General features: G+C 56.4%; 11 protein-coding genes across 11 annotated transcripts in view, besides 11 other annotated features; all 11 read right to left on the reverse strand.

The window, feature by feature from the left end:
- Tco025E_02335 (uncharacterized protein) overlaps positions 1-1,417 on the reverse strand; it is a gene marked incomplete at both ends in the record, with an annotated part of 1,857 nt that extends 440 nt beyond the window's left edge. Inside the window, one exon of the mRNA XM_029369263.1 lies at positions 1-1,417. This exon is cut by the window's left edge and continues 440 nt beyond it. Within this exon, the coding sequence (XP_029230627.1) occupies positions 1-1,417 (1,417 nt within the window).
- A 102-nt stretch (positions 1,418-1,519) lies between these two features.
- Positions 1,520-1,527: a microsatellite.
- Positions 1,528-1,555: a microsatellite.
- Positions 1,556-2,815: 1,260 nt separating this feature from the next.
- On the reverse strand, positions 2,816-4,567 carry Tco025E_02336 (uncharacterized protein; the record flags this gene model as incomplete). The annotated part of the gene is made up of 1 exon (XM_029369264.1): positions 2,816-4,567. One exon carries the CDS (start codon positions 4,565-4,567, stop codon positions 2,816-2,818), a length of 1,752 nt encoding a protein of 583 aa, XP_029230628.1.
- Positions 4,568-4,732: 165 nt separating this feature from the next.
- Positions 4,733-4,780: a sequence feature (GA-rich).
- A 38-nt stretch (positions 4,781-4,818) lies between these two features.
- Positions 4,819-4,864: a microsatellite.
- Positions 4,865-4,987: 123 nt separating this feature from the next.
- Positions 4,988-6,139, reverse strand: Tco025E_02337 (uncharacterized protein; the record flags this gene model as incomplete). Its single annotated transcript, XM_029369265.1, has 1 exon — positions 4,988-6,139. The coding sequence occupies one exon, from the start codon at positions 6,137-6,139 to the stop codon at positions 4,988-4,990; it is 1,152 nt and encodes a 383-aa protein (XP_029230629.1).
- A 776-nt stretch (positions 6,140-6,915) lies between these two features.
- Positions 6,916-6,934: a microsatellite.
- A 239-nt stretch (positions 6,935-7,173) lies between these two features.
- Tco025E_02338 (uncharacterized protein) lies at positions 7,174-9,540 on the reverse strand (the record flags this gene model as incomplete). Its single annotated transcript, XM_029369266.1, has 1 exon — positions 7,174-9,540. One exon carries the CDS (start codon positions 9,538-9,540, stop codon positions 7,174-7,176), a length of 2,367 nt encoding a protein of 788 aa, XP_029230630.1.
- Positions 9,541-10,054: 514 nt separating this feature from the next.
- On the reverse strand, positions 10,055-11,014 carry Tco025E_02339 (heat shock protein-like protein; the record flags this gene model as incomplete). The annotated part of the gene is made up of 1 exon (XM_029369267.1): positions 10,055-11,014. One exon carries the CDS (start codon positions 11,012-11,014, stop codon positions 10,055-10,057), a length of 960 nt encoding a protein of 319 aa, XP_029230631.1.
- A 409-nt stretch (positions 11,015-11,423) lies between these two features.
- Positions 11,424-11,463: a microsatellite.
- A 164-nt stretch (positions 11,464-11,627) lies between these two features.
- Tco025E_02340 (uncharacterized protein) lies at positions 11,628-13,352 on the reverse strand (the record flags this gene model as incomplete). Its single annotated transcript, XM_029369268.1, has 1 exon — positions 11,628-13,352. One exon carries the CDS (start codon positions 13,350-13,352, stop codon positions 11,628-11,630), a length of 1,725 nt encoding a protein of 574 aa, XP_029230632.1.
- Positions 13,353-13,598: 246 nt separating this feature from the next.
- Positions 13,599-13,637: a microsatellite.
- Positions 13,638-14,168: 531 nt separating this feature from the next.
- Tco025E_02341 (1-acyl-sn-glycerol-3-phosphate acyltransferase) lies at positions 14,169-14,981 on the reverse strand (the record flags this gene model as incomplete). The annotated part of the gene is made up of 1 exon (XM_029369269.1): positions 14,169-14,981. One exon carries the CDS (start codon positions 14,979-14,981, stop codon positions 14,169-14,171), a length of 813 nt encoding a protein of 270 aa, XP_029230633.1.
- A 192-nt stretch (positions 14,982-15,173) lies between these two features.
- Positions 15,174-15,197: a microsatellite.
- A 69-nt stretch (positions 15,198-15,266) lies between these two features.
- Positions 15,267-16,265, reverse strand: Tco025E_02342 (uncharacterized protein; the record flags this gene model as incomplete). The annotated part of the gene is made up of 1 exon (XM_029369270.1): positions 15,267-16,265. The coding sequence occupies one exon, from the start codon at positions 16,263-16,265 to the stop codon at positions 15,267-15,269; it is 999 nt and encodes a 332-aa protein (XP_029230634.1).
- Positions 16,266-17,174: 909 nt separating this feature from the next.
- On the reverse strand, positions 17,175-18,056 carry Tco025E_02343 (pre-rRNA-processing protein TSR3; the record flags this gene model as incomplete). Its single annotated transcript, XM_029369271.1, has 1 exon — positions 17,175-18,056. The coding sequence occupies one exon, from the start codon at positions 18,054-18,056 to the stop codon at positions 17,175-17,177; it is 882 nt and encodes a 293-aa protein (XP_029230635.1).
- A 503-nt stretch (positions 18,057-18,559) lies between these two features.
- On the reverse strand, positions 18,560-18,913 carry Tco025E_02344 (uncharacterized protein; the record flags this gene model as incomplete). Its single annotated transcript, XM_029369272.1, has 1 exon — positions 18,560-18,913. The coding sequence occupies one exon, from the start codon at positions 18,911-18,913 to the stop codon at positions 18,560-18,562; it is 354 nt and encodes a 117-aa protein (XP_029230636.1).
- A 527-nt stretch (positions 18,914-19,440) lies between these two features.
- Tco025E_02345 (flagellar associated protein) lies at positions 19,441-21,483 on the reverse strand (the record flags this gene model as incomplete). The annotated part of the gene is made up of 1 exon (XM_029369273.1): positions 19,441-21,483. The coding sequence occupies one exon, from the start codon at positions 21,481-21,483 to the stop codon at positions 19,441-19,443; it is 2,043 nt and encodes a 680-aa protein (XP_029230637.1).
- A 404-nt stretch (positions 21,484-21,887) lies between these two features.
- Positions 21,888-21,906: a microsatellite.
- An 871-nt stretch (positions 21,907-22,777) lies between these two features.
- Positions 22,778-22,844: a microsatellite.
- Positions 22,845-22,983: 139 nt separating this feature from the next.
- Positions 22,984-23,014: a microsatellite.
- Positions 23,015-23,018: the final 4 nt, after the last annotated feature.

A 23,018-nucleotide genomic window follows, 5' to 3' on the forward strand; every position in this document is an offset into this window, starting at 1 on the left:
GCGCCTCCGCTTCGTGCTCGGCGGCGACAGCGGCGGGCGCCTCGGCCTCCACCGGGTACTCCCCGCCCTCCACTGCTGCATGGGCAGACGCATGCTCCTTTGCCTCCTCTTGGTGTCCCTCTGGTGCAGCCACCGCCTCCAGTTCGTGCTCGGCGGCCTGTTCGCCTTCGGGATGCGAAGACACCTTCGATGAGGCATGAATGCCCGAATGCGCCTCATCTTCGTGCTCGGCGGCCTGTTCGCCTTCGGGATGCGAAGACACCTTCGATGAGGCATGAATGCCCGAATGGGTCTGCGGTGGAGCTCCATCCTCCGTCCCGTGTGCATCCTGCGGTTCTTCTCCAAGCTCTTGCCAAGCATCATCTTTTTCGTCGCCACGAGCGCCCTCCTGTTCTTCGTATGAGGACGCCTCCGATGAACCGTGAATAGTAAGCATTCTTTTTTCCTCCTCTTCCCTTGCCTTCCTTTCAGCTTCCTCTTGGCCAGCGTGTCCTGCAGCCAACGTAGTAAGTTCGCGCAGCAGCGGAGGATGACCCGTTGAGTGCCAGGCCACAAGGGCAGTATACTTTAAATATGGCCCAAATGTGTTGCGCGACAACTTCACCATTGATGTCCAGAGTTCTTCGGTTTCCTTTTCTTCAATTTCGTAACGCTCGGAGACCTCTTTGCGGCTAACTGAAAACAGACTAACTCCGTACATGTCAAAAAGCCACCGCAGCATGCAGCGCCAATCCTCGTGTTCCTCTTGCTCAATCTCCTTACGAGATTCCTCCCACAGCTCAGCGAATGTCTTCTCCTTGGGCTCGGATTCCACTCCGTACCGCTCCATCCAGAGACGGCGAAAGTAGTCCGGTGGAGCCAAACGGAAGACGTCACGACGAATGCAGAGACGGTCCTCCTCCTCCTCACGCTCCAGACGCGCACGACCGACAGCCTCTCGTTCACTGCACTGACCCAAGCAAAGCAAAAGAAACCATGAATCGGAGCACATCTTCTCGATGGGAGCGCGCTGGCGCAACTCCAGCGAAGTCAGCCAATGACGCAGCTCTTGCTCCTCCGCCAGAAGCTGGTTATACTTTGTCTTTGGGAACCCAGGGAAGAAACGCCTCTTCGGTGGCACGATGCCACGCGGTGGAACCGGCGGCAACCACACTGCTGTTTCTTGCTCCATCACCGCGAGCGTATGTTTGTCGTACGAAATATGCCGCCTAGTGTCGGCCGCCTTTTTCTTCCGCTCGCCAATCATGACGCCCATCACATGAAGAAGATCATTGACGGCTGCATCAACTTCCGCCTCGATGAGCTTCCGCCTGCCTGTTTCCTCTCGGCATACGCGCTTTAGCAGCTCATCCGGCAAAGGCTCACGCGCGACCAACGCGGCATAATACTCGGCGAAGGACCGCGACACCAAAGCCATTGGAGCACCCCCCAAGAAAGCAAGGGAAAACTTACAGGGGATGAATGAGGCACAGAACGAAACGAACAAAAGCCGGCAAATACTTTTCAAGCTCCAGTCTTGTCTGCCTCTTTTTTTTCTTCTTATTCTTTTTTTTTTGCTTGTATTGTGTCACTTGCGTGTGTGGTTTAGGGTGTTTTTTTTGTTGTTGTTCTTCGATTGCTTACGTATCTGCGCCGTCGCTACTCCCTACGCTGTAGTTGGGGCAGTGTGCGCTCCCTCACGTTTCTCCCACGTTTCAGCGGTACGAGGCAAAGAGTGGAGGGAAGGAGCAGTGATGGGCGGTTCGGGTCGCACCGCACACGGCGGCAGCGGCGCGCCACCGCAGTTTCATCCCCCGCGAGGGCTGCAGTGAGAGAAAGCAACCCACGAACAGTTGCGACACAGAGGCCGGGCGAGTCAGCAAGAGCACAGGAAAGCAGGAGGGGGACGGGAGTGGGGAGAGGATGATGTGCAGATGCAGACGAATATAAAAAAATGTATGTATTCCTCCGCACCGCCCCAGACGCCTCGGGGGAGGTGCGTAAATTAATGTGAAACAGATGCGACACTTGAGCGAGGCGGGGGGCCGCGATGGCCCACACACGCAGAGGGGGGCCCCGTAGGACAAGGAATCGGCGGCGGAGACCCACGCAACAGAGAGAGCAGATAAAAAAATACACAAGCACCCACACTCATGCTTCGAGAGGAAAAACGGGCGGAACCAATTGCGAGAAGATGAGAGTTGCAGGGCAACGGCGCACAAAAGCAGCAGCGCAACCAAGCATAAAAAAGCACACGCATCGGAAACAAAAGAAGCGGTGCATGCCTTGGCATTAGCGCCGCATGGACATTTTTTCACCCACCCACCCCGCATCCTTCCGCCCAGCAGCAGCAGCTCCTTCATTTTGAGGTTCCGCTGGAAGGAAAAAGGAGTTGTGCGCATGCGTCGTTGGTGCCCCAGCCAAAGCATCACTGGGGCTCCAGCAGCTACACTTGTGGTGAAGAAGAACGTTTCCTCCAGGGATACTTCCACAGAGCCAAAACGACTGCAACACGGCAGACAGGCAACAGGCGGACAAAAAAAAACAGCAGCAACGCCAACAACGGCAAGGAACAAACGAACAGAGGAAGGGGTTGAGGCTTTGGACAAATATGTGACCCTCAGTTTGTCGCAGGCTTCCGCTCCTTTCTTCGTCTTCGGCGCATTTTAACTTCTTCTGCGTATCCGTCTCTCTCGCCCTTTCAGCAATAATACTGCCAAGAAGGTGAGGCGCTCGTGCAGAAGCATGTGCTTCTCTCCGCGTTCCTTCACTGCGCGTCGGTGCTTGGCATTGCCGTGTTTTGTGTGCGTTGCACATCTGCGGCGGCGGCAACGTATCACTCTTTGGTCTGTCGACGCCTTGCGTGGCTGCCATCCCGCTCCCGCCCTGCGCAGTAGGGGGGCTGCTGCACCGTGCGCGTGGCAAAGCGCAGATTCGACAGGCGAAAGTCCGGGGGGTCCAAGGCGAGCTGTTCCACGTCCCAGCCCGCACGCCGAAGCGCCTCATGCAACTCGGCGCCGTGCCGCAACCACACCGACTGTTCCTCGTTGCATGAGCGGAGAAAGCGCGTTAATTCCCCCGCCGTTTCGGCGTGGTACAACAGTGCGGTGTAGGCCAAAAGGTAGGCCGTCATTAGATGCAACTGATCGCACTCCTGGTGGATCAACAGCACAAGTCGCGGAGAGGTGCCGTTGTGAACGAGCATGCCTTTCCCTTCGGTGACTGACGACGACTTTGAACGAAACAAGCTACACGCCCTTGGAAGCTCCCAGCGCAGCCAGCACTCTTTCAACGACAACGGGGCCACCGGTTCCCACAGGGCCAACAAAAACATCTCCGATGAGCAAGCATACAGGACATCCTCTTCAAGCCTATCAAACCGCACCCGAAGTTTGCTCACGGGAGGACTTACGTACAAAAGTCTGGTGCGATCATTGGGGTCGCATGCCTTCTCATCCAGCATGCGCAGCCCAATGCGCTCGCTTACCTCGTTTGGGGTGGGTGTGTGACGCCGATGCACGCCCTCCCTGCCCACGTAGTCGCGCAGCACCACAGAGAGGGTCGTGACATTCAAAATCCGAAACGCCATTTTGCTCATTGACAGGTAGGATAAAACTAGATTCAACGCACAGCAAAACACGACAGTGACAAGCTGCGCCGCCAGCGAGGTCACAACGGAGGTATACATGATGCCCAATGCCGTAAAAAGCGTGTAAATCACCATCCCAAAGGAGTTTAGCTTCTTTGTGAGCTCCGCAAGGTTGTTGCTCACCGCGAAGTGCTGCAGGGCGGCGGCGCGTGACACCAAAAACATGAGCGACGCCGATTGCCGCACGCATGAGGTGATGACGGCGCCTAACAGGAGATGCTGCGAGAGCAGCGAGGGAATGAGCATGTCGGCAATCACGGAGAGGTTGTGCATTCCAACGCTAACGAAGAACCAAAACTTGGGTCGGTTTTCGTACGAAACAATACGATTTGCCAGGTACGCGGCGGCGAGTGCCGGGAGCAGGTCCTTCAACATCCACAGCTGGGGAGATGAACCAAGAAAAAACCCGTTCAGAATAGACTGGTAGCCGATAGAGGAGGCAAAACTGGAAACTGAAGAACTACAGAGCGAAAGAAGAAAGTAACGACGAAAGCCAACCTCGCATGATTCCGGGTATCCACGTGGCATTCCGAAGAGGCAGAGACGCTGCAGGGGAGTTTTCTCGCGGTGGGAAACAGGCATAAACACCCCAGGCTCCTTACGCGACCCCTCCCATGTGTAAAGGCTCTTGCACTGCGAAAAGCCCAGTTCCATCATCTGCGGCCCGTCATTCGCCGCGGCGTCGGAGTTTGGCGATGCGGAAGGAAAAATAACAGTCACCGCAGGAGGCATCGGAACAGCACCCGATGCGGCAGCCCCGAGATTCTCCTCGCCCACGCTAAACTTCTTGCTCCGCCCTTGTTTCCCCGTCACCAGTGTGACTATGGGCGTCGAGGCGACACACCGCCGCTGGCACGCGCCGTTGAAATTCCCCGCCATGCGACCAGACGTGCTGGCTGTGCACCCGCGAAAAACTTCTGGATAAACGTGTCGCAGCATTGAGTCGCCCCGTCTACAAAACGCAACGCCACTGGATGCTATATAGAAGGCTGGCGCCGTGCAGGTGTATTATATGTAGTTGAGATGCACTGCATATAACGAGGCAGAAGAAGAGTGAGGAAAAGCTCCAATAGTAATTTTTTAAAAAAAGTTGTGGAGGGTTTTGACAAAAGAAAAAAAAAGAAATAAAGAGGCAAGAGAAGAGAAGAGAAGTTAAGGTGTCACAGCACCAAAAAAACACACACAGGCACATCTACATATATATATATATATATACGCATATAAATGTAGTTATATCAGTAAATACACAATGTGCAATAAATGTAACAAAAAAGACGCGTGCATAACGTTTCTTCAAGGCATGAGAAGAAGATAAAAAAACAGGAAGGAGGGGGAGGGGGGGGGGAAGCGCAGAGACTGTTAGTCACCGGTCGATACAGAGGCGGACACGGGTCGGCGGTCAAGAAGCTGCTGACGCACTCGCTCGTTCGCCTCGGCAAGAGAAACCTCCTCTGAGGAGCGCGTGTTTTGCAGACGCTGCAACGTGACACGCATCTCAGTGAGAAGCTGGTCTCTTACTTTGATGCTTCCCGCCTGCTTTTCTACAAGCGCATTGAGCGCCTCGTTCTCCAGGCACAAGTCATGCGACGTCTTGTGAGACTCGAGAATTTCCTGCAGGTGCCCCGTCAGCGTAGTCACCTGTCCACTCAGTCGGGCGCAATCCTTCAGTGCGGCGGCGCGGCCCATGTTTGCCAGCTCCAACATCTCACGTGCCTCCTGCAACTCACGTTCGGCAGATTCAAGACGGCGTCGCAACAGCACCGCCTCCGTTTCGTTCAACTCCTGTTGAAGCTGGGGAATAGCCACACAGCTTCCGTCTCGGACAGCCGTCTCGTTGCGAGGCGCAACTTTTCCTCCTCCTCCGCCCATGACCGCGGGTTGTCCGTGATGCGGCAGGAGGATGTCATTTGGTTGTAGTTCAGGGCCGCCCTCTCTTCGTCTCGCGCGCACCCAGAGTAGATAAGTTGCCACCGAGTCCTCCTGCTCCAGCTGCTTCTTCACAGCCTCTGTGCAGTCCGTCTGCGATGCGTCCTGCAGCTCCCTCGCAATAAGAAGATCCATGCACTCGCGGAGGGCACGAGCACAGGAAGATACACGCCAGCTTCCCTCGCCGTCCCCCTCATTCCTGCTCCGCTGCAGAAATGCGCCGGTAAGCCGGCGCCCAGAAGTGTCAGGGGCCCCGCCACGGTCCCCGTTGTGCGCCGCGGCTTTCCGCAGCTCCTCATTCTCCGCCAGGAGCGCCCAGAACTGCTCCTCCACCAGCTGAAGTTTGGCGTTTTCCGCCCTCAGGCGCCGCAGCTCCGGCTCTAACTCTTCTCGCGCCCGCAATGCCTGCGTCGGCCTTGCACCGGAGGCCCCAATTTCTGCCGCTGCGTGGCACGACAGTGGCGGCGCGGCGGCCTCCGCTCCTCCTTCCTCTTTCGTCGCCGTCGCTCTTCTCCCCCCGGCGACACCGAAGGAGGAGGGGAGGCGACGCGTCGCGTGGCGCGGCGTCAGTGAGGGTGTTTGCATACACCCCCAACTGCGCCTCCCCGCTCACCCAAAAATAAAAACAAACCAAGGCAGCAAATTTCGTCTTCGTCAGTTCCTTCTGCAACCGGTTTGTGAGCATGTTTGCGGTGAATGGGAGGGCGCCAAGGATAGGTAGAGCAAAGGAAGGGAAAGAAGTGGAAGGGTAAGGGGACACCGGCAGGGTGGAGAGACAACACAAAAAGCAAAGAGAACCGACGAAGCAGGCAGGCAACAGACCACACACCTCGGCAACGCCGCAGACGACTACCAGAGCCGGCGCCGGCGCCGGCGGACAAGAAGCAACTCTACCGCCCCAATGGCGTCGTCCGACTTTGGTACCTTCTTTTTTTTTTTCTGCGCTTGCCTTCGTTGTTTGCTCCTGTCATGATTCCTGTTAGTTTGCTTTCATACTCAGGGCAAATGTGTCGTGCGCCGAGTTCTATCCCGAGAAAGGCACATATATATGTCCACACTGTACATAAAAAGAGAAAAACACACGGTACATGAGTGGGCGGCCAATGCGACGCACGCCATACAACAAACGACTGGGAAAAAGTGATGCGACGGTGACGGGGACATGTCTGCTACGCGGCACCACCACCCTGTCCGAGTGTGGCGTTGGGAGGGGCGGTGGGGCGCCCCCGCCACACTCGCAGGAAAGTAATTGTCTCCAAGGAAAAAGCGGCGGAGGGGGAACAAATCGAGCGCACGTAAAACACCACCGCCGGCCAAAAGAGACTGCAGACGACGACGAAGGAGAAGCAAAAACACCGAGGAAAAAAAAAAAAAGAAAAATCCCTCTAAATAAAACAAGTGAGACTGGATCTTGCCGGTGGGAGCTCTCTCTCCTTCCTTTTCTCTTTCTCTCCGTCACTCCCTCCCTATGGAAAGTGCGCGCTTGAAGTCCGGGGTGACCAGGAAGAGTAGGGGCGTAAAAAAGATTAACGCACCCCAAGAGGGAGGCACGTACACCAGCACCCCCCCCCCATGCGGCTCACTTGAAGCGCCTTTTGTCCTCCATTTCCTCCATGATTTTAGTCAAAGTCGAGCCACGAAGGTTCGTCCGTAGGCGCCGGAGGAGAGACGACAGCATCTAACTTTGCACCCGCCCCATTTCCAGCGGCAACTTCCTCCTCGGCGAGCCCTGTCTCTACACGGTCTTCTTCAGCCGCGGCTTCCGCCCCCATGCCAGCATTCTTGTCAGTACTGTCCTGTACTTCTGCCGGGGCATTTTCCGTGACGTCGCCTTCCTTGGCGTCAGGCTGCTCAGCCAGGTGCAGACCGGCTGCAACAGCGGGTTTCAAAACCTCCTTCTCTGGAGTATCCCCAGTCCTGGCATCATCGTCATCAAACCACGACGCAACTGCGTGGCTGTCATTCTTATCTTGTACTTCTTTTTCTTCTGACTTCTCTGGCGTTGGTGGTTCCAACTCGACATCATGCTTGACTTCCTTCTCTGACGTTGAAAGCTCTTTTCGAGCTTCATGCTTGATTTCCTCCTCCGACGTTGGTGCGTCCAATTCGGCTTCATGTTTGACCTCCAACACCGCATCATTCTCACCCTGAAGGAATTCCGGCTCCACGGGTGTGCCACGTAAAGAGTGCCCCGCCTCATGTATGAGGGTGTGGTCTGAGGCAGGCTTGCCCGGGATGTGCGTCGATGATACAGAACTGCGTCGCTCGGTTGTCAGTGTTTCAGCACTGGCTCGCCCCTGTTCCACGCGGTGCCTAAGTTCCTCAATGGTCTTGTCGATCGAATCTCCCTTGGACTCACTCAATGTGCTGGTACTCGGTGCCCAGGAGTTTTGTGACATCAAGGTAGTTCTTTTCCCCGATGTCAATTCCCGCCCCTTGTCGCCGCCTTCCTCGACGTTCGGAGGGGCATCTGCCCCACTGGAGTGACGCTTCTGCGCTGAATCAACATTTTGTAAATCGGTGTGGCTATCCTCATTTGACAACAGGGCCTCACTTCGCCTCAGCTCCTCGTGCACCTTTTGTTGCTTGACCTTCGCTGACAACTCCTCCAACTCTTTTCGCAACCGTTGTATGCGCTTGACAAGGTAGACTCTCTCTTTTTCGGCGTCCCTCCTACTCGCCTCCTTGGCGCCGTGATGCGCAGAGTTCGGCGGCTTTGATTTCAGTTGGCGCAGTTCCCGCCGCAGCAGCTGAATTTTCTGGGCCTTCCTTTGGTTTTCCTCGATAAGCTCACGCACCTCCGGGTCATAGTTTTCCGTCGCCTCCTCCTCCTTTTTGTTCGCCCCCTCCAGCTGCTCCTCTAATTTCTGCACGCGAAGTTCCGCGTCGTGGTGCATCTTCACCGCCTCGGTTGCGTCGCGCTGGGCCTTTTCCAGGGAACGCCGCGTCAGCACCGTCTCAGCCCGCATCTCCTCCTTGAGTCGCTTGAGCGCCATCTCCGAGGCCTGCCCCACCTCGTTGTTCAGCAGCACCCTCTCATTCTGGCGAATCGCCAGTGACAATGCGCGCTTCTCCTCCGTGAGCCTCGAGATATCGGCCTTGCAATCTTCAATGAGAGAAAAATAGGCGTGTAGTCGCTTCTTTGCCAAGACCTTCTTGCGTAGCTGATTGCGCAGCGACACCAAATACTCCCGCTCTCCGCGCAGCTCTTGGCGGGCCTGCTCGCGACGCAGCGCCTGTTGAACCGCTGCGGTTGTCTTTCGCAGCTGCAGACGTCCATGCGGGGACCTGTCTTTACCGCTCTTCGCACTCCTTTTGTGTCCGCCGGAGTATTTCCCTGCACGACCATTCTCTAGCACCCGCATGCGAAGCTCATCATTCTGCGCGAGCAGGTTAGAGAGGTCCTCCGCTGTTTGCACAGCCATTGATTCACCGCCGCGGCCAGCCCCGGCCGCCTCCCCCTGAGGCCTTTTAGAGGGCGAGGGCGAGGTCGACTTCCCCTCTTCCTGCACCTTTTCATTCGGTGCATGCCCTTGATTTTTGAGACGCTGAATCAAACTGTCAATCTTTCCCGAGGTGCTCCTCGAGGCCGCATTGTCCCCGCTCACGCTCGACATCCTCGACACCGATTCGGAGGCGTCTCTGTCGGAGTGATTTTCCCTTTCTAAGAGAGCAAGTGCCTCCTCGTGCTTGTCACAGGCCTCATGTTTGCGGCTCGTGCTCGTGCTCCTGGAGCTCGCACTGCCCTCGCCGCCGTCCACCTCGTCCGCTCGGACATGTGCAGCCAGACCCACGGCCGCGGGCCCCTTGCCGCCGCGGCCGCTGCCCTTCGACGCACTAGACGCGCGCGAGGGCTCCCTCGATGAGGCGCTCTCAAAGCCGTCGCTGTAGCTGTCGGACACGTCTTTCTTCTCATGCTGTTTCACGTCCGTCGCCGAGAGCTCGCGACTGCCCTTGTCTGAGGAATGGTAAGAAAGCTCAGTCATCGCTTTTCTCCTGCCCCTCCCCGAGTGGTTTAGGCCAAAGATCCTACGGGCCGCGGTGAATGGGCACGCTTCCTCTCTCCCTACCACAAGAAACCGAGGCGGAGATGAAGGGGAAGAGCATTTCGTAACACGCCCACACCCATTACACGCAAGGCCCTCCAGAGGCTCCCAACACGAGGAAGCTTAAAAAAGGTTCGAGTGTGGCAGGAACAGTAAACAAAACACAATAACACATCAAGGTCCACACCAGTGCCGCCATTGCGGCATTGGCTCTCTACATGACATATGGACGAGGTCCACGCAGACGAGGTGTAAATCCCCAAAAACCACGACAAGGTGACGCCGAAGCGCCTCTCAGTGTGAAGATGCAGATGTATTGCATTCATCATACATCTTTCTTTCTTTCTTCCTCTTGCTTATTTTGTCCCCATCCTCTGCTCGCGTTTGTTGCGTGTTTTGCAAGCAAGCAGACGACCTCCCCCCTCCCTTCTGGTCCTTCGCTCAACGGGGGGCTTCACTTCGCCTCAAGGATGCGGCGCAGCTCCGACCTCTGCTCTAGCGTCAAGAAACCAGGGAACTTTGTGTCGCACTCCACGATGAGGTCTCCACGCGGGTTGGAAGGGTCCTCATTGCGCGGTAGGCCCTGACCCGCAACGCGGCGGCGGTACTTGGGGTGCACAATCTCATCAATGAGGACGGTGATGTCGACCCCCTCCATTGTCTTGGCATTCAGCGTGACACCGCAGAGCGCCTCGCTAAGCGTGATGGGGATCACGACGACAAGGTCGTCCCCCTCACGGCGAAAGCGGTCATGGGGCAGCAGCTCCAGCACCACCACCACGTCTCCCCTCGCAAACCCCTCACTCCAGTTGCCCTTTCCGTCCACGACAAACTTGTCACCGGCGTGGGCGCCCTTCGGCACACGAAGGTCAAAGCATTCCTCCGTCACTGTGTCTTGTCCCTGATGAAAGTGGTGCGACTGCCAGGCGGCGCGGCACATCGCACCGTAGAACACGTCCTCTAGCGTCACGGGCAGGGAGACCTCAATGGGCGGAACCTTTGCCAGGGTCTTTGGGATGACAGCAGTGGAGCTAAAGAAATTGTGCTGGTTGTTGCGCAGCCCACTGATATCACCAATTACCTGAAACGGGTTATCCACGCCAAAAAAGCGGCGAAACACTTCATAGGGGTCAATAGCATCCAGGTCTATGCCTCCGGGAATTCCTTGCTGGCCTGTCCCACCGTGTCTCACACCCTCCTCACCGTACATGTCGTAGATGCCGCGTGCCTTGGGGTGGGACAGCACCACGTACGCCTGGGAGACGTGCTTAAACTGCTTCTCGAGCGCCTTTGGGTCAGGGTGGTTGGGGTTACACTGCGGGTTGTACGCCATGGATTGGCGGCGGTACGCCTTTGCGATGGCGTCATCCTCCGCCTCGTGGTGGACACCCAGAACATCGTACAGGTTCGACATGCCACCCTTTCCGCCTCTGCGCGTGTGTCTTCCGCTCCTCCCCCCTTCGCGCTTCAGGGGCAGCCACCGTCCAGCGCCGCTTCGACTGCGGCGGGTGAAAAAAAAAAAAACAGAAACGAAGCAAAAGATATTTTGTTGTTGTTGTTTCAGGCGGGGAGGGAAAAAGCATGACGCAGCGGAGTACGAGCGGAGGGGGAGGGACCCCTCTCCGGGAAAGGCGTGGCCACCGAAGCCAGCACCCTCAAGCGCTGAATGACAACACAAAACGCAACATTCATGTGCGAATTCACATAAAGAAGGAATCCGGCGCAGAGCGACAGCAAAGAGGATATACAGTAAAAAAAGAGAACAAAAGAAAAACGAAAAATGTACAGGCAGGGGCAAAGGAATTGGTAAGCACGAGGTACGAAAGAACGAAAAAAAAAAAACAACAACAACAACAACAACAAATGGAAAAAGGGGACGAGAAACTGACCGCGGTTTCTCTCCGCCCCCTCGCGTCGAGCACAACTTGCTCGCTCCCACATTTTTTTTCTTCCTCCCTCAAGATTGCTGTGCCAATTGCCCTCGCGTGCCTCAGTGAGGCAAACGCCCTGCGTCCAAGCCGCATTCGTCAATGGCCACTCACGCGCCACCGCGAAGGCGACACGGCGGGAGCCCTGCGACTGTCCACACGCCGCTCCACTCGCGACGGCAATATTGTGCCTGCCTCGTGCCGGCTTACGTGCTGCCGCGCGATTGGCCATTGACGCGGTGAGTTCTCCTCCACTGACGGCGTAGACACCGTCAGCTGAACAGCCGTTCCCAGCATCTGAATCTCCTCCGCAGACGAGGCCCCGGTTGTGCTGAACTTCCTGCCGAGCGGCGTCGTTCTCATCCGCGACCTCGACGCGGCCGCCGACACTTGGCGACGCGCCTCGGGTGTTTGATAAAGAATGGGCGAAGACGCAAATATCGAGCGGGGTGACGATACCTCAGCGGCCCGCCGCGTCGCCGGCGCAGTTCTGGAAACACAAGCCAGCCCTCGCCTGCGTGAAGGAAGGGATGGATTCCGCAACGCGCTCCCACGCACGGGAGACGCGCTGTGCAACCGCAGTGGCAAGGAGTCGGCGGGGGAGGAAGGGCCATTCCCATCACACGCCAAAGCTGGTTGGGAAACCTCCCTCTGCGGGAGCTGCAGAGGACGCTGCTTGCCGGAGGTGGCATGACCTGCGCTCGGGGTGTGGGCGCGCGCACGGCGCTGAGGCTCCTGCTCCAGTGCGCGGTCGTTGGAAAATTCCTTCAAGCCAAAAAGGCAAAAAGGGATGTGCGGGATCATGTTTCGGCCCTGCGCAGCGCAGAGCAAAGCCGCGTGCACCATCTCCTGACTCGCAATCGCTTCCAGCTCCGTTCGACGCGCGTGCAGCAACTTGTTCCCTCGCGAATCCACCGCAAACGCCAAAAGCAAATTCCGCATGGCGCGGAGGTATCGCCCCCCACGCGAGCAGCCTGCAAAAGGCGAATTAGGACGCAATGATGTCTGTAGCATTTCGCACGAATTTAGTAATCCCCCTCGCTGCGTCAGTTGCTTGATTTCAAACACGGCCCTATCAAACGACGCCATGCCACTGCCCTTTACTCTTTCGGCCAACATGCAGAGGTCCTTTGCGTCCCCGAGGGAGGCAACGCAAAAGGCCTCCCCAAAGAGACGATGCATAGAGGCCTGGATAGCGGCGTCAGTCTCCCGCTGCGCGTCCTTCAGAGCACCGTAGCTCTTGATTTCACTCAACCTTTTGCGTGTGATGGCGTCCGAGACACCGCAGAGAGAAGAAAGCAGCCTTTCCCGCATGGAGAACAGCTGGGGCAGTGACGCCGCCTTCCACGCCTGCATCTCCGCCGCGGACCAGTTAAGCCCATCCCTCGATGCGTGCGGAGCTGAGCGGGACTCCTCAAAATACCAAACTTCACCGCCTACACGCCGGTCCGCGTTTCCGTTCTGCGGAGGCGAGGCAGCGCCGCAAGAATGAGGTCGCTGCTTTGGAGAAGCTTTACGGGCTGCGTCTCTCACTTCGAATAGCCCCCTATGAAGGTCATCCAACACCTCCTCCATCGTCTGCATTTTCCTCTTTTGCTCGAGTAGTTTTTCCATAAGACACGTCATGTCCGCACCTTGCCTCCACTCAGAAGAAAGCTCCCTCTCCTCCGGCACTATTTCGTCCTGACGCGGTAACCGAAAGGCGGAAGCCGCACCTCCCTCCGCTTTTCTGCCAGCAGGAGCCACATCCTCTTGCTCCTGGGTGGGGGTCGGTGAAGGCCTCCGTCGCAGAATTTCCCCATCCGGTAACCCCCGTGCCTGCATGCGGAGTCAACAGTGCCTTGCAGACCCTGAAAGAAGCACTCTGTACGAGGCTGTCTCCTCCGTGCAAGGAACACAAATGGAATGGCGACAAAAGCGCCTCCTTCCCCTGTTCAGAATAAATGAGCGTGTCGCAGCTTGAGTGCTACGCCTTCTATAATCCTTCGCTGCGTGTGATTAGCCTCGCCCTTTTTTTTTGTCTTATTATTGTTATTACTTTTGGAGCGAAAGGAGGAGTGAGGAGTTGCGCCCTTCTCGTCCCTTCCCCCTCCTCCTCCCTGTTCCCTCGTGTCTGCCTGCTTCAGCAGCGCCCCAGCCACCGTGGCGAGAGAACTGCCCGAACCGCTTACACTACACACGCAGCAGAGCGCCTTTTGATGCGGAGGGAACAAAAGCAAAGCCCCACATCCCCCACAGACAGAAAAAAAATATAATACACAGGAGTTAAGAAAAACAAAAAGAGTGCGTGTATGCCCCGCTCAGTTGTACGCAAATGAACAGACATCTTTCAGCCAGTAAGGAGGAAACCCCCGCACAAAACAAAGAAAATCGCCCATTAAAAACCTCCCACATAATGAAGTTTCAGACCTCCTCCTTCGTCTTTGCGTCGGTTTGCCGTTGCCTCCGCAAGGATACATTGTTCGGGTAGACACTCTCTCCCTCCCTCTCTGTTTCCTCCCTGCATAACTGGCATCGTTTGGTTGCGTTCCTGCGCGCATACGTGGGCGTGTGCTGCGAACACCCGACTACCCACCATCGCCCGTGAGGGTGTCGAAAGCCTGAAGAAGGACGTGCATCGCACCGCACGCAGGCAAGAAACTACTGCTGTTTTTCTTTTCCACGCCTGTCCGGATGGCTGTCGCGCAAGTCCGTCATGACTCGCCACACGTGATCCCGCAACTCCTCCGCCGTCTTGAACTTCGACGCGTCGACGGCGTCACCGCAGGAGTAGTAGGCGGTGGCCTGATCCATCAGGGGGGAGTGGGGAGGCCAGCAGTGCTGCGTTCCGCTGATGGCGACAGGAACAATCACCGCCCCCTCCTCCACGGCCAACTTGAAGAAGCCGAGGCGAAACGGCAGCAACCCACCCTCGGAGTCCTTGTTGCGGATGCCTTCGGGAAAGACGGCAATGGGGCGTCCACGGCGCAACTTGAGCCGCGCCTCCTCCATCATGGCTCCCACGGACCCTTTCACCGTCTCAAACCCGGCCCGCTTGTTCACAAAGTGCACCCTCAAGTCGTCGGCGTTGGCCATGCACCAGCCGCCGAAGGGAACGCGAAAGAGCCCGCTCTTCGCAATCCACGTGGCGTCGAAGGGGAGCAGCAGGCGAACCATCAAAAACGGATCCGCGGCGCTCAGGTGATTCATCATAATCAGGACCTTTCCTGTCTTCAGCTTAGGAAAAGGCCTCAGTATGTGGCTCCTCCAAAACGGATTCAGGACGTCAACGCCAACGAAGCAGACAAACCGGAAGATAAAACCGCAGCAATCCTGCCGCTTGCTGCGGCTCATAAACGGATACGTAAAGATAATGAGTAGCACCTGCAGAACCCATGAGGTGATCCAGCTCACAGCCAATAAAAGAAGGATGTAGACCGTCAAAAGGAGCCGAATTACATTGTTAGACGCCATAGCTGTCCAACCCTGCCTGGCCACACTATCGATACGCCTCCTTTACCTTCGTGTGTTGCCTTTTTATTATTCGTCTGTGTGTGGGCCCGGCTCCGCACTTCTTGTTTCTCCTCCCTATGCACCAAAAGAAAAAAAAAGAATTTAAAAAAATGAATGCCCGTGTCTCACTCCTCACCTGCCTCTCAAGCAAAAGTGTGTGTGTATGTGTGTGTTTGTAATGAAGATGTGTCCGGAAGGCCACATTGTTACGGGGTCTAAAGTCATGAGCGAGTTTCAAGCTGACTATTACTCACATAAGGCAAAACTATCTTCCTCCTGCTCCTCTTCCTCATCATCGGCGGCGTCGGGGTTTGCGAGAACGTCCCGAATACTCAATCCGTACCTGCCCTTTTTGGCATGCTGAACAGCCAGGCGGTACTGCAGCAACTCGTCGGAGCGATGCCGTCGCACGACGCCCGTACCGCAGCAAGTACTAGAAAGAGAGGGAGTGCGAGTTTCAGTCGGCGCCAGACAGGTGGAGCACTCCCAACAGGAACCTGGCGGACCCGAGCTCGTCTCTGTACGTGGAAGACGAACTGGACAACTGGTGGAACGCGTTCCCCCAACAGAAATTCTGAGGGCATCACCAACCACGCAACTGTACACGTTGTAGCTGGCATGTCTCGCGTGGGAGCCAGTAAGAGAAAGTTTGCGCAATCTTGGGTTGCTCCAAGATGCTCGTGCGTGGCGTCCTTTGACCGACTGTGCGAGGTAGGCCTGCAGAACCCCTTTACGGGCACCTGAGCTCGCATCTGGTGTTCGAACCGCAACATGATCCAGCGAGGCGCCGTGGTCAATCATGGTTCTATCGGACGTTGCGGAGGAAAAGGCTATGAAATGCACAGACCCGTGCCGGTCTCTATGCAGGCTTTGGCCCTGCGGGCTCACGCGGGGGGTGCCGGAAAAACCGAGGAGCGCCTTCAGTGGGGGCGTCTGGCTTCTGTGAATGAAAAACGCTCGCTCGTAGACGTTCTCCGGCTCCTCTGCATTGCTGGTTTCCCACGCCCCCAACTCGGAGACGGCCGCGTGGTGGGCCGTCGCAGACGCACCGCTGCCCTCGTCGAATTCCACCGCGTCCTCCGAGGTCGCGTCGTGCAAGTCGCCGGCGGAGACGCAGAAGACCGGCGTGTAGGACACCTCCGGGGCGCCGTGCCGCTCGCTCTCCACGGCGCTGCCAGCCGGCGTGGAGGATCCCGTGTATCGCGCGCTCTCCCTTGCATTGCCCGCCTCCTCTTCGCGTTCCATTCTCGCGCGCCCACGCACACACGCCCCCACTCCCGCTCAGTCACTCAGCCACCAACGCTTTTACAAAGACGCGAGGCGTGGGAGAACTCTGCCGCCTCCACGTACTACAGGTGGGTGCGATGGCAGTAACACTCCTCAGTGCGGGGGCCGCTGGCGGTGAGAGGCCAAGCTAGACTGCCTACCACGAAGTGGAGAAGCTGGGAAGGAGCACGGACGACGAAAGAGAGTGCGTCGCAAGGCAGTCAAAGAATAGGAAACAAAAGCAAACAATCTCACTGGATGCATGGGGCTGCCTCCCCCCCCCCCCCATCACGATAAAAGGAAGGCCCCAGAGTGAGAGATCAGAGTTTGGGTCACTGCGCCCAAGATTTACCCCGCCTCAGATGAGATGTAGTTCCCCAGAAACAAACAAATAAATGCGTAGCGCCAGTCAACCGAACTCAACAAACGCATGCTCTCACAGTAACTGGGTTCGCGTTATAAGCTGACAAAATGGCGCGTTTTTGTTGTTGTTTTTTTTTGGCCCCACTGCCGCCAGTCCCGCCTCCGCGTGGGGGCTTTAGCACCAGTGCGGCTGAAGGGTTGAATGCCAGGGTCAACGAAACAAAAACAAAAAAGGCACTCGCGCCGCCTGTCAACGCGATATCGTCTCATTCGCCCCATTGGGCCGCGCATCTCCTCCAGACGCCCCTAACGACTGCGGCGGCGAAAAGAAAAACAGACTTGACAACGCACACACACGCGCGCTATTATCAGCAGGCAAAGGCCGGTGCACGAAGCGAACAAAAAAAAAGGTTTTAGACGCAATGAAATTAATGAAGGCCCCGACAAATGATGCGCATCACAAAAAAGGAAAATAAAGAACAAGAATAACAGCAGAAGGAAAAACGTCAAGAGGACACCACTCCCCTAAGAACGCAGACTCCCCCCATCACCTGACGTCTCCAATTTCCCTAACTGAACCTCCTTTTTTTCAGCATCCTTTTTTATTTCTTCCTCTTCTTCCTCTTCCTCTTCCTCCTCCCCTTCTTCCTCTTCCTCTTCCTCTTCCTCGTTGTCATCGTCTTTCTGCCATGTATGCCGACTCCTTAGTTTGCCTCGTTTAAGGTTTAGCGGACCCGCATCCATCAGATCCATACTATTCAAGTCAATCTCCCGCCGTGCCGCACTTTTGCTCACCTCAGTTGCCACGTACTGCTCCTGAAAAGCCACCACGTCTGCCGCGTTGGCGCACCCGCTGTAGCCCTCCAAGAGCTCCGCATTAACGTCAAAAAAACTTTCTCCCCAGGAAAAGTACGACAAGACGGACCTCGCGTCCTCCATGCGGCCAACAACGGCGAGAGCCCCTGCCAGTGCCTCGGCACAGTTCAGCTTTGACGGCCGACCGTAGTTGACGGGATTTGCGGCCATTAAAAGCGGCAACAGACGTGGGGCACCCATCTTCATCTGCCGCCACGGCACCGCATGCAGTTGCTTCCACGAACAGTCCACCACTGCGGCACCGGAGCGGGCAACGAGGTCCGCATCGGCAGGGCTCACAACCTCTGTGGCTGTTGGTGTGAGAACGACCCCATGAAAGGGTTCCCGCAGCTTTAAAAGGCGCAATGCATTGTGCCGATACAAGCGCCGACCCGAGCAGGCGTCGGGGTCGCACTGCTCAAAGTCCCACATCGCCAGCGGCACACTACAAGGGTTGTTGCACGGCGCATGGCCGCGAGGTCCACCTCGGGGCGCACTTTTCCTGCTGCGCTGCCCCACCTCTCTGTTGGGGTGGCCTTTTGGCTTTCCCATGCGTGTTTGTGGACACCCCCCCCCCCCAAAAAAAAAAAAATCTCTGCGAAAGCCACGATTAAACGCCGAAGCAAGCAGAAAAAAAAAGCGGCAGGAGGAGAAGGACAAGTTATGGCGTAGTCTCCACGGGACTCAAAGATGCAGAGGGAAAGAGTGACGGAAATAGTACGTGGTTAGAAATAATTAGTTGGGGAGATTCATGCAAATTCGTTTCGCCTGTTATTCGCGGGTGCCCCAAGAGATACGCAACGCTTGGAAGTTCCTTGTCATATTCTGTTCGCAGCAAGAAGAACAAAGAGGCCGTCACGCATGCGTCACACCACACCATTACTACAATGTGTATGTGTGTATATATAAGGCGCATGCGGTGGATCAGCTCCCGTGTCAAGCAGTTTGCATTGGCAGCAGGCAAACGTGTTCCTCGCCTCAAATACGCATGCGCTTCGGTCACACAAATCATCAGATGCCCATGCGGCCGCAGACACAAGGACATAGCCGCATCATTAGTACCTACGGTTGAGTCGCTTCCCCGCTGCCTTCGCTGCCGGCAACGCGGCATCCTTCCCGTTACTCTCCGCCTTGTTCAGCTCGACGGAGGCATCACCCACGTCCGCCTTCGCCTTTTCCTCGTGCGGAGGAACTATCGCCTGCTTTCTATCGGGCCCCTCTCTGCGCTCACGCTTCCTCTCGCCCATCGCGCGGTCGTCTTTGGCCTCGGCGAAGATGTCCTCCTCATTACGCTTCTCGCGGCTTCGCTTGGAACGTATGCGCTTTGCCAGGTACTCATCCCTTTCCTTCTCTAGGCGGCGCAGGTGCTCGACGTACTTTTGCCGCTTCACTCGATGCTTCTTCGCCATCCCCGCGGCTGGCACACCCGTCCAAGCGCGGCTCCCAAGAGACTTTGGGGGGTACCCTGCCCCCTTCCAGGCGCCTTACAAAAGACTACAATGCAAGGAAACAGAACAGCGACAGAGACATCGTCGCAAGGAGGCGGCAGCTGCATGGGCGGACGGCAGGAACAGGAGTAGGACCACAACACCAAAGCATCGCAGCGTTCAACACTTACATGGGAAGGAAGGGAATACACAGACACAGACACGGTGCCGCTATACTACATCGCTTCAAAAGCAAAGGAACTGAGAGGCACCAGAGAGGCACTAATTACATACGGTACCCCCATGAAGCAAAGCTGTTGCGGCTGCGCTTGTTTTCTCGCTTCACGGCCCCTCAAACGAGATCCAACTCCTCTCTCCCCCCAAAAAAAGGACAAATGAGGAGGGAGCAAGACAAGTAAAGAAAGAGTTACTGTTTCGCGCTCGCACTCCGCACCCATTCCGCCTCCTTCTTCTCCTATTTTTCAAGGGTCTGTTCCTCCGGCAATTTATCATCGGAAAAACTCCTCGTCCTGGTCAGCCTCCTTTGTCGTCACAGGGCCTTGCTTGACTTCCGTGCCATGCGCCGTCTCAACGGGTGGACGAGAACGCCACATAATCGGTTTCCCACGCCGCCTCACAACGGGTGCCTGTGAGCGTTCAAGGGCCCGCCGGTTGCGCTCCTCTCGCTCTATTGACTGCCGTTCTAATTGCACAACGCGGGCCTGGTGACGACGCTCCTTGTCACGTATCTTAATAACGCTCATAATAAGTGACTGTTCCACGCCATTTTCAGGGTCGTTAATATAGCGAATGTACTCGTCTATCTTGTTCTCAATGATGGTGAGCATCTCCACCGGCCACATGTTAGCACCAGCATCTGCGTCGTTGGGTGCATCCACCCCACCAGCAGTCGCAGAGCCAGTAACAGTCCGCTCCTTCTTCTTTCCCTTATTTTTGGGCAAGACTGCGAACTGAGAGGCTCGCTTCTGCCCCGTGAGCGATTTTGCCCTGCCACCACTTTGCATTGCGTCCTCAGCTCCCTCAGAGTCCTCGGGGCGACGCGCGGCGGTAGTCTGCTGCTGACTGATACATCGAAAAATGTCTGCTACAGCACGCTCGATAAGCCTCTTCAGCACCTCCTGCCGCATCACGGTTCCAGCCTTGTCCCTCCTGGGGCTACCGACACCATTCTTATTGCGGGCCGCATCATCCCCCGCGTCGGCGCCGCTATCGATGCTCTCAAGATCCAATAAGCGCGCCTCCAGCTGGCTCAAACGTTGCTGTGCCTCCTTGATCCGTGTCGCCAGCGACTCCATCTGCGCACTTCGCTGCCGCACCATGGTGGACATTTCCTCCTGCTCAGAGAAGTATTCCATGGCGACACGCTCTAGCTCTTCCTCTAGCTCCTGGCTGTTTTGAATAAGGAACAAGTTGCCCTCCTCAACGTTGATAAAAATGTCAAGTATCTGATCCGGTTCCGTGAAGTACATTGGGATGCGCTCCTGGGGGTAAGCCTTGTCAAGCACGGCACGAACCTCATCCACAGAAAGTGACTCCACCTCCCGCTTAATGCTTGCGGTTGCCTCCTCCTGCTGCCGCTGTGCCTCAGCCTCAAGGTCTTGGTGCAGCTTTTCCAGCTGTACCTCAAGGGAAACCTCCTCCTCCTCGTCCTCCTCCAACGTTCCATCGTCCCGCTCACCGGAGCGACCCGGCTCCAGAAAGACGGTTCCTCTTTCCCGTGCAGCGGCAATCCTTCGCTGGCGTGATTCACGCCGAGCTGCTGCTTGCTTCACCGCCTCCGTTAGTTCCTCTGCTCGGCGCGTATACTTTTCCTCTGTCTCACGCAGAATCACCTGACTAATGTCATTCACACGAAGACCACAGAGAACGTCGTAGAACCACTGAGGTTCCGTGAGGCTGTCCATAAAGTTCTTGTACTCCATACACAGCTCCAACTGCACATCGGTCTTGCGCATGTCTTGCTCCATGTGACTGATCTGTGCCGAGAGTTTCTTGATGTCGATGAGACGCTCCAGTTTGGCTTTGCTCTCAACCTCAGCCCGCCTGACAGCGGCATCCTGTTCCAAATTGCTATGCTTCAGAAAATTGTTGAACTTCTCCTCCGTACTGGCAAGCTGCTCCTGCTGCTGACGAAGCCGCTTCTCTGCACGATCCATTTCCTCCTCCAAGTGACGTATCTCCGCCTCCTTGTTCGCAAGCGCAAGGCGCATGAGACCCACATCTCTCTTCTTTGCAATAAACATCTCCGTGCTGTGCACCTCCTTGATCTCCACCGTACGAAGGCCTCGCCCATTGCGACACACAACCGGGCATGTGGCGGCACCTCCACGAATGGAGACGGTTTTCTTTGTCTGCGGCTTTGCCTCGGGTCGTCGTGAGAGCACCGCGAGCTGCTTCGCCATCGCCGCGTCATCCTTCTTGATGGCCTCCGCAATTGTCTGCGCGCCGCGGCCGCCGTCCTCCGGGGGAGAGGAGTCGTTGCTTTTCTCCCTGAATGGGTTGCCTGAGATCATCGTCGTGCCCCGCTGCATCCCCCCTGACTTCCCAAGGACCAGACAGAGAGCAACACACCCTCCTTCCCTCCCTGCGGTTTCCTCCTGCTTCTCAGCTATCGCTTCTTCTGCACGCCAAAGCTGCTTTTGGGCGCGCGAAGCACACGAGAAAGAGAAAGGGATAGAAAAAGAATGCGCAGGGCAACACCGGCGCGGACAGCGGCGCAAAAACACATAGTGAGACGAGGGGACATCGACAGATATGGAGCAGGCGGGAAAAGAGGGGCAAAAACAGCTCCTGCTGAACATGGCAGCCGCATCCAAAGAGAGGAAGCAATGACGGAAGAAGGAAAGTTCCGCCCAACCCTCTTTTTGGTGCTTTCTTTTTTCGCTTCCCCCTCGTTGTTGTCCTCCACTCTCTTCCTCTTCCGCTTCCTCGCGACTGTTGTTGTTGTTGTTATTCCCCTTGCCACCTATCCTCAGACTGCACCTTCTAAACGAGAGAAGTGCAGCTAAAGGGGCGGCAAAATGCCTTGCCCGTTGACATGCGATCGGGCGGATCGGGGAGGGACTGGCGGGTGGAGGGAAGCACGCGCCACCCCCGCACTTCTGCGTCCAAGCGAGGCGCGTGCACATGCGGCCTCCTCCACAGGAGGAAAGTGTTGCCCCAAGAGCACCTTCGCCACAGCCACATTCTCAATTGTCTCATTTTTGCCCCAGCTTCCTTACTGAGGGCCACCGCCGCACCCCACGTCTCTTCCGGTTCATTGCGTGCCTGTTGTTGTTGTTCTTTCCGCCTCACGCTCATTTAATTTATACCCCGCCCCCTTCGTTGATGGAGCCCGTGTCCCATGCCCGGCCGTGAGTGCCTGATCGGGCTGAGGTTGCGGCCGATGTTGCTGCTGCCGCCTCACCTCGTAGTCTGCGGAGTCAAAAAACTGTTTCTGCGGAGGCTGCTGCACACCACGAAGACGTGGGTCACGCTTTTTCGGCATATTAACGCCCGGAGGCGCACCGCTAGCGGACATGGTGCTGGATCTAAGCTACCCCGGCGGTGGCCAAGGATGAGGTGGGGCAGTATGTGCGCCGCGCACAGTGAGTGAGAGAATATGAGGAAGAAGAGGGTGGGGCGGAGCAGATGCAACTTCCCACACATTCCCAGCAAAGGCAGCGGAGACGAGCGCAGATGCCACAGAGAAAGCGAGAGGACGTGTGGCTCCCCCCGCGACCTTCCTCGCTGCCTCAGACAACCGCACAGTCAGGCACTATAAGCGCCCATGCATGCACGCCCGTGGCTTTTAATTCATCCGTACACGTTTCCTCGTCATCGTTATTTCTTCTTTTTCTTTTCTTTTCTTTTCGTTTTAGTTCACCTTCCTCTTCTTTTTTTTTTCCTTTTCAAGGACAACGCACCGCACTAGCGGCGGCGTGGCCTCAGCGAAGGACTCAACCAAAACAGCAAAACAGCAAAACGAAAATATTCAAACGTCTGTGAAGGTCGAGAAAAAAAAAACAGCACACACACACACACGGATAAAGATATATATATATATATATATATATATATATAGTAG

This window comes from Trypanosoma conorhini (assembly GCF_003719485.1).
Source record: "Trypanosoma conorhini strain 025E chromosome Unknown Tco_14.4_contig_00090, whole genome shotgun sequence".
Lineage (NCBI taxonomy): Eukaryota > Euglenozoa > Kinetoplastea > Trypanosomatida > Trypanosomatidae > Trypanosoma > Trypanosoma conorhini.